Source organism: Aotus nancymaae, unplaced genomic scaffold (assembly GCF_030222135.1).
Source record: "Aotus nancymaae isolate 86718 unplaced genomic scaffold, 86718_ANA_hifiasm-v0.15.2.pri h1tg000029l, whole genome shotgun sequence".
Classification (NCBI taxonomy): Eukaryota; Metazoa; Chordata; class Mammalia; order Primates; family Aotidae; genus Aotus; species Aotus nancymaae.
In genome coordinates this window covers 6,888,167-6,900,892 of record NW_026988442.1, presented here as the reverse complement: position 1 = coordinate 6,900,892, position 12,726 = coordinate 6,888,167, and the positions used below count along the sequence as shown (strand labels likewise).

Genomic DNA, 12,726 nt, shown 5'->3' with positions numbered 1-12,726 from the left:
CACCTTGTCCCTCAGCCCGCCTCCCCTCCCCTCCCACTGGAAGCTGCAGCAGAGGATGCTGCCACTACCATGGCAAGTTTCCCTTCCTTTAAGAAATAAGACTGAAACCTACCATTTAGGTCCTGGCCAACATGGCACTTCTCAGGGCAACTTGTGTTTCATGGCAGAGGTTACCATGATTTTGGGTGGGTTAACTAGGCCAGGGATGGGAGATGAATATTCATTTCTCTTTTCTCTACTCTTCAACTTTTCTCCTTCCTCTATTCTTCCTATAAGTCTATCTCCTTTCCCTTCCTTTATGTCACTGCTTTTGCTTGTCCCCTTAACATCTTCCTTCTTTCTTTTTCCCTGGTAATCCACTCTATCGGTTCTTTTCTTTCTCCTTGCTATGATGTCTACAATTCCCATTCACCACTTTTTTATTTTCGAGACAGGGTCTCACTCTGTCAACCAGGCTGAAGCAGAGTGGTGCAATCACAGCTCACTGCAACCTCAACCTCAGGCTGAAGCAGAGTGGTGCAATCACAGCTCACTGCAACCTCAACCTCCAGGGCTCAAGTGATCCTCCTGCCTCAGCCTTTTAAGTAGCTGGGACTATGGGCACACACCACCACACATGGCTAATTTTTGTATTTTTTGTAGAGGTGGACTTTTGCCGTGTTACCCAGGCTAGTCTTGAGCTCCTAGGTTCAAGTGATCTGCCCACCTCTGCCTCCAAAACTGCTAGGATTACAGGCATGAGCTACCATGCCCAGCCACTACTCATCACCCTTAAAAGAGGAATTTATAAAAGTCTTCAATAAACAAAAATCAAAGTTGAATTTTTTAAAAATTCCAGATGGTAGACAATGCAAACACCTGCTGGTGGTTACGCATCCTACAGGAACCATCTTACCTGCAACCCCAGAAATATACACAGGTACCAGGGAGGAACATCTTCTATGGTGTAAATCATGTCCGATCGCTGAGGATCCAGACTGCCAGTGCTATCCAGGGTCTCAGCAAGAGAGCTCTGTGAGCGAGAGGGGGAAAAGGAAGCACTCATTAAACGTGAAGACCAATGTTAGCTCAGCCATGTACAGGTCATCGTTACAGATAAACAGCTTTATCAAGTGGCTGCTGTTTTCCTACAATTTTGAGCCTTGGCTATCTTTGAAGCAAGGCTCAAGTACACTCACTCTCTGGGATGGTCAATCCTCAGAATTTGGGGAGTCAGTGTCCTTTGGCAACAGCTCATCCCTGAGAGCACTGAGCTTGCTGAGAGCTCCTCCCCAGGCCTGGGGATCCTCCTGCATGGACAGACATGCTCCCAGGTTGAGACCACAAAATGATACCTTGGCACAAGCAGCTCTTGAGTGAGACCCGAAAACTTAGAAAATGTTAACTACTTTCAAATAGACAGCACACTGATCTGCCCCTCCCAGTCCACTTTATCCCTGCAAGTAAAAAGGATCTTGGTACTTTCAAGTTCTACACCCTCCTATCCAAACACTATTGCTCAGATAATGTCAGGTGAAAAAAGCAAAATTCCGAAATACATAAACATGGTGATTTGAAATCTGTTTAAAAAACAAAACATTAAAAATGTATTGATCATTTAGGTGACAGGTTTTTTTTCTTCTTTTTCCCCTAGCACTAGTTAAAAAAAAAAAAATTAACATTAGTGTGGCATGCTTTTTAAGCCAAAATCATCACAAAGACCAGTCATTTTAGGTTAGAGTCCAGCCTCTTCCAGTCACCCATAGCATCAGTTCTGAACTCAAGCAGCATCTGAGCCAAACAGAAAACTCAAGGTAGCCCTGAGTTCCCCAAGAGAGCCTCAAAACTGCTCTGGTTTCAAAAACCACACAAATAATCTTTTCTTGGAATTTCTACAATCATTTCTTAGAATCCAAGATGTGCATCTCATTCTTTAAAATCTTTTAGAACCTAGCAAACAAAGTGCTTAACAGGAAACAAAATGGAAAGACATCCCACAAAAAGACGAAGATGATGGCATTCTGACCATTGACAGTATCTAGCCCAATAAGTGCCCTCTGGTCTGATGTATTTGGCCCACGGAGGTGAAAGGGGTTTGGGGCCCAATACCTTAAATGAAAGAAGGGACACAGTTCACCCTCACCTTCCACAGCCAGAAGGTAAATGTCTGATGGAAACTGACATCTGATCTAATCCAAATGTAACTGAATATGACCTTTTGCGTAAAACTTTCTCTTCCGTCCTAACAAGGGATACTGGCAAATTTGCATTGTTGAATTCATTACAATGGATTACGGATGTCTTTAAAAACTTGTTGGAAAAAAATGGTAGAAAAAGTATATATGTGTGTGAGAGGTGTGGCATGTAGTGATGTACAATAAAGATTAACTCAGCAGGTCTGGGCTGCCCAATCCTGCACATTTCAAAGAAAGGGTTGACTCTTGCCTGGCACATGGGGGATAGCCCGAGCTCTTGAGATTTCTGCCTCTTAAACATGTCTTTTTAGGCCTAGTGCAGTGACTCACACCTGCGGTCCCAGTACTCTAGGATGCTAAGGTGTGAGGATCACTTGAAGCCAGGGTTCAAGAACAGCCTGGGCAACATAGTGAGGCCCCTTCTCTAGTGTGTGTGCGTGTGTGTGTGTGTGTGTGTGTGTGTGTGTATTTTTATTTTATTTTATTTAACCTGAAATTTGGCAACAAACCCTGGACACCAAGGCTCGGGTGAGCTTCCCTGGTTGAATGAGTGTTATCACACATCATTGCTGGGAAAACTGAACCCTGCCTGGATGACTCCACTGAGAGAGGATGGCTGCAAGATTGCACCTGGTGTCTCCCAGACCCTGCCTATGTGCCTTTTTCCGTTGCTGATTTTAATCTATATCCTTTCTCTGTTTAAAAAACAAAACAACAACAACAAAAATGCTTAACTGTGAGTAAAACAGCTTGCTGAATTCTCCAAGTCTTTCTAGTTAATCACAGAACCTGATTTGGGAACTCCTGAACTGAGGTCACCATTTTGCTAACATGATAGAATTATGGACATGGGGCTCACTAGATAAACATCAGCTCAACAGCACCACATTAGCTACAGCCACAGAGGCAGGAATGCTGCTGTTCACAAGGTAACATGGACAAAGTATTTCATCACAAAGAGAAATGTCTGAAGACAGAATACATAACGCTAGCATAGACTAGTACAACCTGTTACACAATAATATAAGCAACTTTTCTCTAACAATTCCAAAACCACTAGTTTTAATTACAAGGCAGATGAAAAGACTTTTTGGCCAGGCATGTTTGCTCACATCTGTAACCTCAGCACTTTGGGAGGCCGAGGCAGGTAGATCATCTGAGGTCAGGAGTTCAAGACTAGCCTGGCCAATATGCTGAAACCCTGTCTCTACTAAAAATAAAATTAGCTGGGCATGGGTGGTGGGTGCCTATAATCTCAGCTATTCTGGAGGCTGAGGCAGGAGAATTGCTTGAACCCAGGAGGTGGAGGTTGTAGTGAGCCGAGATCGCACCACTGCTCTCTGGCCTGGGCCACAGAGCAAGACTCCATCACAAAATTAAAAAAAAAAAAAAAAGACAAGACTTTTTGCATCTGTCCTTTTCCAGGCAGAGGTTAAGATGTACACACAGGCACATGTATGCACATGCACACACACAAACTTTTGTTAGTAATGAGGATAACCCCACAACTCAGAAACAAAACTAGTGTAAAGCTCCACAGCTATATGAAAACGACAGAGGAGGGGGCTATGGTCAAGGGGATCAGACGACGCTGTGAGGCAGACGCTGTGCAGCCCCGCCTGATGACAGAAGGACAGGTCTGGCCCTTGTGCACTCTGAGCGCTGTGGTGTCACACTCAGTGATCACCATGAGCTATTTTAAATATTGCAAAAACAAAAACCTCTAACAAGGTTTCTGTAAAAGATGACTACATGAATAATTATGTCACTTTAAAAAGACTTGCCATCTTATTGCAAGGTCTGAAATAATATATTCTTTTTTTTTTTAATAAGCTAAAGAAAAAAAAAATTACCCATGCTCCAAAGAACAGAGTGAACTCAGAATGTTGTTCTCTGCCTGGAACTTTCTTAACATTTTTAATAACCTTTGCTATCTCCTCTGCAGTTATTTATCTAGTCTAGCAAATCTGGAGTCTATTGTAGTCTCTTTTTCTAGGAAATCATTTCCTCTAGAGCAGAGTCAGCCCATATTTTTTATAAAGAGCTGTGTGGTAAATACTTCAAGCTTTGGGAGCCACATGGTCCTGTCACTGTAGCACGAATGCAGCCTTGGGCGATACGTATGCAAACAAAGAAATGTGGCTGTGTCCCAGCAAAACTCTACTGACAAGAACAGGTATTAAACCAAATTTGGCTTGCCAACCCCTGTTGTAGCATTTCAAACTGATTATCATAAAGTAGTATGTAATATACTCTTGTACATTTCTTCTCCTTTTACTATACTAATGCATATTTGTACTTTCTAATTTTTTTCTTAATCAGGGCCACCAAAGATTGGGTAGACTGCTTGAGCTAAGAAGTTTGAGACAAGCCTGGGCAACAGATCGAGACCCTGTCCCAAAAAACAAACAAACAAAATTTAGCTGGGTGTGGTGGCATATACGTGTGGTCAGCTACTCAGGAGTCTGAGGTGAGATCATCACTTGAGCCTGAGAGGTTGAGGCTGCAGTGAGCTGTCATCATGCCACTGTACTCTAGCCTAGGCAACAGAGATCTTGTCTCAAAAAAAAAAAACAAAACAGGATGGTGGCTCACGTCTGTAATCCCAAGCACTTGGGGAGGCTGAGGCAGGCCAATCACTTGAGGTCAGCCTGGCCAACATGGCGAAACCCCACAACCCCATCTCTGCTAAAAATACAAAAATTAGCTGCACGTAGTGGCATACGCCTGTAGCCCCAGCTACTCCGGAGGCTGAGGCAGGAGAATCACTTGAACTCAGGAGATGGGGCTGCAGTAAGCCAAGATCTCACCACTGCACTCCAGCCTGGGCAACAAAGTGAGACTTTGTCTCAAAAACAAAAAAACAAAACCAAAAAACAACCCCAAAAAATCAATTTCCTTATTCTTTTCAATAAGCCAACTTTTGAGTTCTAGTTAAACATGGTAGATTGACCATATGTGTCATTTATTCCAAGTCCTAAAAATGCAGAAGGAATAAATACAATACAAATCTACAAGGACAAAGCAAAGAGGAGAAGAAAATGAGATTAACATTTTTTTTAATATGGAATGTGTTTGGCTGATTTGTGACCAATGTAGGAGAGGGAAGGAATGCACAAGCTGGGTGCTCATAGAAGGATGCTGTGAAGAGGTGGGCTGGCTCACCAGCAGGACCCCAGGGAGTGCTATGCTTGGATGCACTAAACAGCGTAGCAATGGGGAGAGGACACATCTTAACTCCGCAAACTGGTCAGACGGTGTGTTAACTACTGCTATCCTCCTCCTTCAAGACACAAAAATGTATGGCTTAAAGAATATAAACTGGAAAGCCCTCAGGCTGAGGAATACCACACAGTGATCAAGGAAAAGATCAACAGCAGGATACTCATCTTCTTCCAGAATGCCAAAAACCAGGTCACAGAAGCCAGACTTATACCCACAGGAGACCACACGATTCCTTTCTAGAGAAAGCTGATCAGCCCAAAGGCAAGACAGTGACATCTATAGATCCCACAGAGGCAAGACAGCTTTCCACCTGGTCATTCTAGGGCAGGCCTACAATTAGATAAACTTCATCACACACAAAGACCTCACAATCCTATCTTTCATTGCCTCATATCCTGGTGGCTCATGCCTGTGATCCCAGCACTTTGGGAGGCCAAAGCGAGCAGATTACTTGAAGCCAGAAGTTCCAGGCCAGCCTGGCCAACATGGCAAAACCCCGTCTCTACCAAAGATAGAAAAATTAGTCGGGCGTGGTGGTGCACGCCTGTGATCCCAGCTATTCAGGAGGCTAAGGCTGAGGTATGAGAATTGCTTGAACCCGGGGGACACGGTTTGCAGTGAGCTGAGATTGCGCCACTGCATTCCAGCCTGGATGACAGAGCAAGACTGTCTCAAAAAATAAAATAAAAATGTACTGAAGTTACATAAGAGAATGTCCTTCTTTTAAGGAAATACACATGCAGTATTCAGGGATAAAGGGGCATTATGTCTGTAAGATTCGAACAGCTCAGAAATAATAATATGCCTACAAGAATGATTAAGAAAATACAGTAAAATGTTAACATCTGGGGCATCTATGTATGTGTACCTATATGGAAAGTGATATGGAATATACAAACAGGTTGAATATCCCTTATCTGAAAATGCTTGGAACACAAAATGTTTTGGATTTCAGATTTTTTGGGATTTTGGAATACTTACTGGTTGAGCATCCCAATCCCAAAACCCAAATCCAAAATGCTCCAATGAGCAAGGATTTCCTTTGAGCATCGTGTCGGTACTCAAAAAGTTTCAGGTATTGGAACACTGCAGATTTTAAATCTCAGCTTTAGGGTGATTACTGTGCATCAGATTGCCAGCTGCTGGTTACACAGAATATACAAAGAATGGAGGGGGAACATTTTCAACTTTCTTGTTATATTTTTTGGACTATTTACAATTAGACAAGCATGTTAAAGTGAATGCCATTTTTTTTTTTAAAGAACAGCTAGTCCTTTAACAAAAGATGGCTTAAAAAGAACCCCTAAGGATCAAAAGTCAGAAAAGGTCTTTTATGTTTTGTTTTGAGACAGTCTCACTCTGTCACCCAGGCTGGAGTAGAGTGGCACCATCTTGGCTCACTGCAACCTCTACTTCCTGGATTCAAGTGATTCTCTTGCCTCAGCCTCCCAAGTAGCCAGGATCATAGGCGTGTGCCATCAAGCCCAGCTAATTTTGTGTGTGTGTGTGTGTGTGTGTGTGTGTGTGTCTTTTTAGTAGAGACAGGGTTTCACCATGTTGCCTAAGCTCGTCTCGAACTCCTGAGCTCAGGCAATCTGCTCACCTTGGCCTCCCAAAGTGCTGGCATTACAGGCGTGAGCCACCCACCTGGCCCAAGTCAGAAAAGGTCTCTAACTCAAAAAAAAGTAGATCTCAAAGTTCTGAAGACAAGTTTATTTTATCTTGTATTTAATATGAAAATTGCAACTATGCATTTGAAACAACAGGCAGCAAAAGGCCCAGCGGCACACAGGGCAGCACATCGAGCGGAGGCTTGTTAATAACCATGTTACATGCCACTCCGCTCACACTGTGGCAATCCCTGCTTCCTGAGAGCCTTTTGGCGGGGCACGGTGGTTCATGCCCGTAATCCCAGCACTTTGAGAGGCCAAGGTGGGCGGATCACCTGAGGTTGGGAGTTTGAAGCCGGCCTGGCCAACATGGAGAAACTCCTTCTCTACTAAAAACACAAGAAAATTAGCCAGACATTGTGGCGTGTGCCTGTGGTCCCAGCTACTCAGGAGACTGAGGTAGGAGAATTGCTTGAACCAGGAAGGCAGAGATTGGAGTGAGTCAAAATTGGGCCACTACACTCTAGCCTGGGTAACATAGTGAAACACTGCCTCAAAAAAAAAAAAAAGGGCAGCCAACTGAGGGTCTGGCCTAAGGACTAACACTTTATTTTATTTTTTTGAGACAGAGTCTCATTCTGTCACACAGGTTGGAGGGCAGTGGTGCCATTTTAGCTCACTACAACCTCCACCTCCTAGATTCAAGCAATTCTCCTGCATCAGCCTCCCGAGTAACTGCAACGACAGGCATGCGATACCACTCCCGGCTAATTTTTGTAGTTTTAGTAGAGACAGGGTTTCACCGTGTTGGCCAGGCTGGTCTTGAACTCCTGACCTCAAGTGATCCGCCCATCTCAGCCTTCCAAAATGCTGTGATTGCAGGCATGAGCCCACACCCAGCCCAACTAGCACTATTTAATGTGGCAGCTCTTCTCCCTGTCCTCCTCATTTCATAAAGTAAGAAAAATGGCGAGGAAAATATGTAGATACCCCATTTCATTGGTATTCAAGGAAATGCAAATGTATCAATGTTTAGACAATGAAAAAATGTTCACTCAAACAGGAAAATACACATCTAGCATAAATGTGCTAGAGACATTTTTTCCTACAACTAGATCCTTCCCGTCAGCAAAAGGTAAAGCTAAGTCCCAAGGTGTTAATGCTCCTTATTATTTATTTCTAAAGATGGTCTCCAGACAGAGAAAGAGGAAGTCTAAAGACAGGACAGCCTGGAATCATGTCATACAGGATTATATGTGGCCCCAACAAGTCTGTGAAGAAGCACTTTACTACAAGATGGGCCGTGTGAAAGCTGCGGCCTGGCGAGTGGGGCATGCCTCACTGCAGACTGCAGGCAGCAATCCACATGCCAAACACCACTGCACTAACCTCTGAGGAGCAGCTTGGAACCCCGCACTTCTAGAATTTCAATATCTCTGCATGAATCTACTTTAATTAACCTCCATAAAATTTATAATAGCTCCAAGCAACAGGAAAATAATTAACAATATTGATTGAGAGGCAAAAATGAAATTTCCGTTTCCCAAACTGGAATTTTGTTTAAAAAGGCATAAAAATTTGGTTATTCCAGAATTTCAATACAAGTTACTTGTTCTCAATCACTTCAGTGATCATACTGTGAACTCACCAGGCTAATACCCAAGTCAGGCACTCTATTTGTATGTGTGAACTTCTGAGTGGTCTATTATTAGAATACATAGTATACACTGTCTACAGTGCAATACAGTGGTTCCAGAATAGAATTTCTCATTACACAAATTGTTCAGTTTCTCATTATGTAAGTTGAAATTTAGTAAATTTTCACAGTAAAAATAAAACCTGTATTTAAAATCTATCAGGTAAAACTCAAATGAAAGTCTTGGAGCGGCGATACAATTTGGAAATATCAGATTATCTAACTTCTCATGTGTTAGGCACCATGGTAGATACAAGGAAAAAAAGAAACCAGGATATCTGTACCCACTTTATTTTTAGTTATGTATTTATTTATTTTATTTTTTAGAGACAGAGTCTTACTCTGTCTCCCCGGCTACAGTGCAGTGGCATGATCATAGCCCACTGTAGCCTCAAACTCTTGGGCTCAAGCAATCCACCTGCCTCCTGAGTAGCTGCTACTATAGGCATACACCACCACACCTGGATAATTATTTCATTTTTTTGTGGAGATGGGATCTCACTATGTTGCCCAGGCTGGTCTCAAACTCCTGGCCTCAAGCAATCTTCCTGCCTCTGCCTCCCAAAGTGTTGGGATTAAAGGTGTGAGCCACTGCACCCAGATTGGAGCCACTGTGAGCAACTCTTTCCTGACCTCTACGGTCACATAGTCTGACCATTTAAGGAGATGGAATGAGGCACAAAGCAAAACAAAAATAAACAAAAACAAAACCCACAAACATGATTCTCCTCACTTTAGCGTACTATTTCCATTGCTTTGGTCAAAGCTCAAAAGCATTCTCATAGGCTGCATAAACTACTTGCTGATTTCTCTTATTCTCTTATTTACTGCACATGTATATGTGACAGGCACGATGCTAATAGCTTCACATACATATTATTTCATTCAATCTTCACAACGACCATAAGATGGATGTTGATATTTTTATTCCCATTTTAGAGATGAGGAACTGAGCCCCAGAGAACTTCTATAATTTCCTCAGTCTGACTCATATTTGTACCCAGACCTGATGCCAGACCCCAAGTTCTTAATCACTTCCCTCTGGCATCTTGGCTGAGGCCTTTTAACCTATCTAGATGATGACTCCTCTATGGTTCTCACCTTAAATGCCATCAAAACAATTAAAAACTAGTAACATCTATTCCCTATGGCTCCTCCTATCTCCCTTATAAAGAGAACACACCCCTTGGGGGTCAGAGATCAAGACGTAGAGGAAGGTCACGCAGGTGCCTGCACAGGATCCAGATCTGGGGCAGCACTTGTGGGAGGTGATGGAGGTAGGGATGGGGTACAGGGTGAAGGGGTACCTTTTCTGCAATCCCATTTTCCGTAGTGTAGATCGCCATAAGCTCGGTGTCCTCGTTGTCCTGCTCACCACTGGAGGTGGCGCCTCCATTTATCACCACCTGCAGAGACACTTTACTTAGAGGCTATTTCAGTGCAAACCACATTTCCCCCCTACCCCCCCAAAAGCCTTTTGTAATTCTCCTGGTGAGTGCATGACCAGGCATGGTTTTGATGGAGAAACATACTCCAAGTCCCATATGGGGAGGCTGCCTGGGCAAGAGGCTCAGCCAGGGAGAACAGAAATAAAATTCCAGAGCAAACTCAGCAGGGGGACCCCCACATCCTCCAGACCAAGGGAAGTTTGGCTCAGAGGCCCACACTGCCTTACTTGTGTGACCAGGCCCTGGCTGAATAGGTGAGAGTGCCCTGAGCTGCCTCGGTTAAGATCCCTGCCCATATAACCACTTGAGGGCGACTTCCTGCGCCCAGAAGGTGAAATGTTCTAGCTGGAAGAACTCAAGCTCTGCTGTTCAACCTAAGTAAACCAGTCCACTGGAGAGCACCCCTCTGTAAGGGGCTATACATCATCATCCTGGGTTCTGCTAGCCGGTAGCAAGAGCCATAAAATATTTTTACTTTTTAGCCAAATGGTTCCACTTCTAGGAATCTATCCTGGAGAAAAATACTGAAAACAAAAGCTTTAACCCAAAGAAAGTAATTACTGTTTATAGTAACAAATAACTAGTTTTTTTTTTTTTTTTTAATATGGTGTCTTGCTCTGTCACCCAGGCTAGAGTGCAATGGCATGATCTCAGCTCAATGTAACCTCCGCCTCCCGGGTTCAAGAGATTCTCCTGCCGCAGCCTCCCAAACAGTTGGGATTACAGGTGCCCATCACCACTCCCAGCTAATTTTTATATTTTTAGTAGAGATGGGGTTTTGCCACATTGGCCAGGCCGGTCTCGAACTCCTGACCTCAAGTGATCCACCCACCTCAGCCTCCCAAAGTGCTGGGATTACAGGCATAAGCCACCATGCCTGGCCCAAATAACTAGTTATAGGCCACTGACACCAAGAATACTACAAGGGAAAAGATTTTTACACAGAGTAACATCAAGGAAAATGCATATGTAATAAATATTAAAGTAACTGTACATATGGTTAATGGTGCAACTACATTTAAAAAATACAGATTAAAGAAGTATATAAAAAGTTCAAATTCTGGCATTGTGAAATACACCAAAAGCAAGCAGAAGACAAGTGATGGTCTAGGAGAAAATACAGTGCAGCAGATATAAAAATGGTCAGTATCAATATTCATAAAGAACACCTCAAGCCAATCATAAAACCAAACAATCTAATTCATCCCTGAGAGGTCTAAAGAAAAAAGATCCAAAGGAAATGGGCAAGGGCTAGGAATATATCATTCATATATGATTAATGATATATTAATCATTCATATATTATTAATGATATATTAATGATATAATATATTGATATATTATTAATGATACATATTAATGAATATATATTTATATATATATAAGAAAAACATATATATAAAATAAAATGCATGAAAAGCTGTTTCATATCATTTTAAATTATGGAAGTAATGATTAAAATTTTATTTTTTAAAAAACAAATTTAGATGAAACTTAAAAAATTGAATCTGGTGTTGACCAGGGTATGGGGCACAGTTACTCTCCTGTGTTCTTAGAAAGAACATATTCTTGGTGGAATGGCCTTCATGGAGGGAAATCTGGTAATGGGATTTAAAACTGGCATTTCTGTGGATCCAGCAATTATACTCATAGAAGCTTATCCTCCAGAAATACCCATGCGGGTAATATGTACGCTGAAGGTTGATCACTGCCGCAATGTATGAAATCCTGAATACTTGGTGACAACATAAATGTTCATCAAAAAGACACAGTTACAGTATTATACACTCATTTAGAGGAGAATATTCAGCCATTAAAAATAATAAAGCACCAGGCACGGTGGCTCACACCTGTAATCCCAGCACTTTGGGAGGCCAAGATGGGTGGATCACTTGAGGTCAGGAGTTCAAGACCGGCCTGGCCAATGTGGCAAAACCCCGTCTCTACTAAAAATATAAAAATTAGCTGGGCATGGTGATGGGCACGGGCACCTGTAATCCCAACTACTTGGGAGGCTGAGGCAGGAGAATTGCTTGAACCCAGAAGGTGGAGGCTGCAGTGAGCTGAGATTGTGCCATTGCACTTCAGCCTGGTCAACAGAGGAAGACTCCACCTCAAAAAATAAAAAATAAAAGTATGCAAGAGATCTCAGTTAATTAGTTCATACTCCTACAGAGCATAATTCTATTACATTACTCCAAATAAAGACCTGCTTTTAAAATTATTTCTCAAACATGTTATAGCTTTTTACACAAGCCAACTGAGATTGTGGAGTGCGTTTGCCTATAAAAACTGGCCGCTAGCAGGATACACATTCTTGGCCAAGATCAAGTCCACGAGATGAAACTCTTAATTTACAGAGAGAACTGTGCTCCGAGCCATAACGCAGCAGTACTCAACCCACTGAGAAGCCAAGAGCAACACGCTCTCAGGATGAACTCCCTTAAAACACGGATTAGTTACTAAATCATCAGAAAAGCCCAGATCTGATTGAAAGTCCGATGCCAGCTAAACTAACCTTCACCTGCATTTATCTCGGGTTGCTGCAGGAACAGCAACTTTACCAGTGTGGG

General features: G+C 42.6%; 1 protein-coding gene across 4 annotated transcripts in view; it reads right to left on the bottom strand.

Annotated features, from left to right (window-relative positions):
• The window catches only part of SLC23A2 (solute carrier family 23 member 2), a 140,075-nt gene that overhangs the window by 48,647 nt on the left and 78,702 nt on the right, over positions 1–12,726 (bottom strand). For all 4 annotated transcript variants that reach the window (XM_012455395.3, XM_064382256.1, XM_064382257.1 and 1 more), the window contains 2 exons: positions 10,013–10,111; positions 896–1,012 (listed from right to left, as the gene is read on the bottom strand). In XM_012455395.3, coding sequence (XP_012310818.1) covers positions 896–1,012; positions 10,013–10,111 — 216 coding nt within the window. The remainder of the gene's footprint in view (positions 1–895; positions 1,013–10,012; positions 10,112–12,726) is intronic.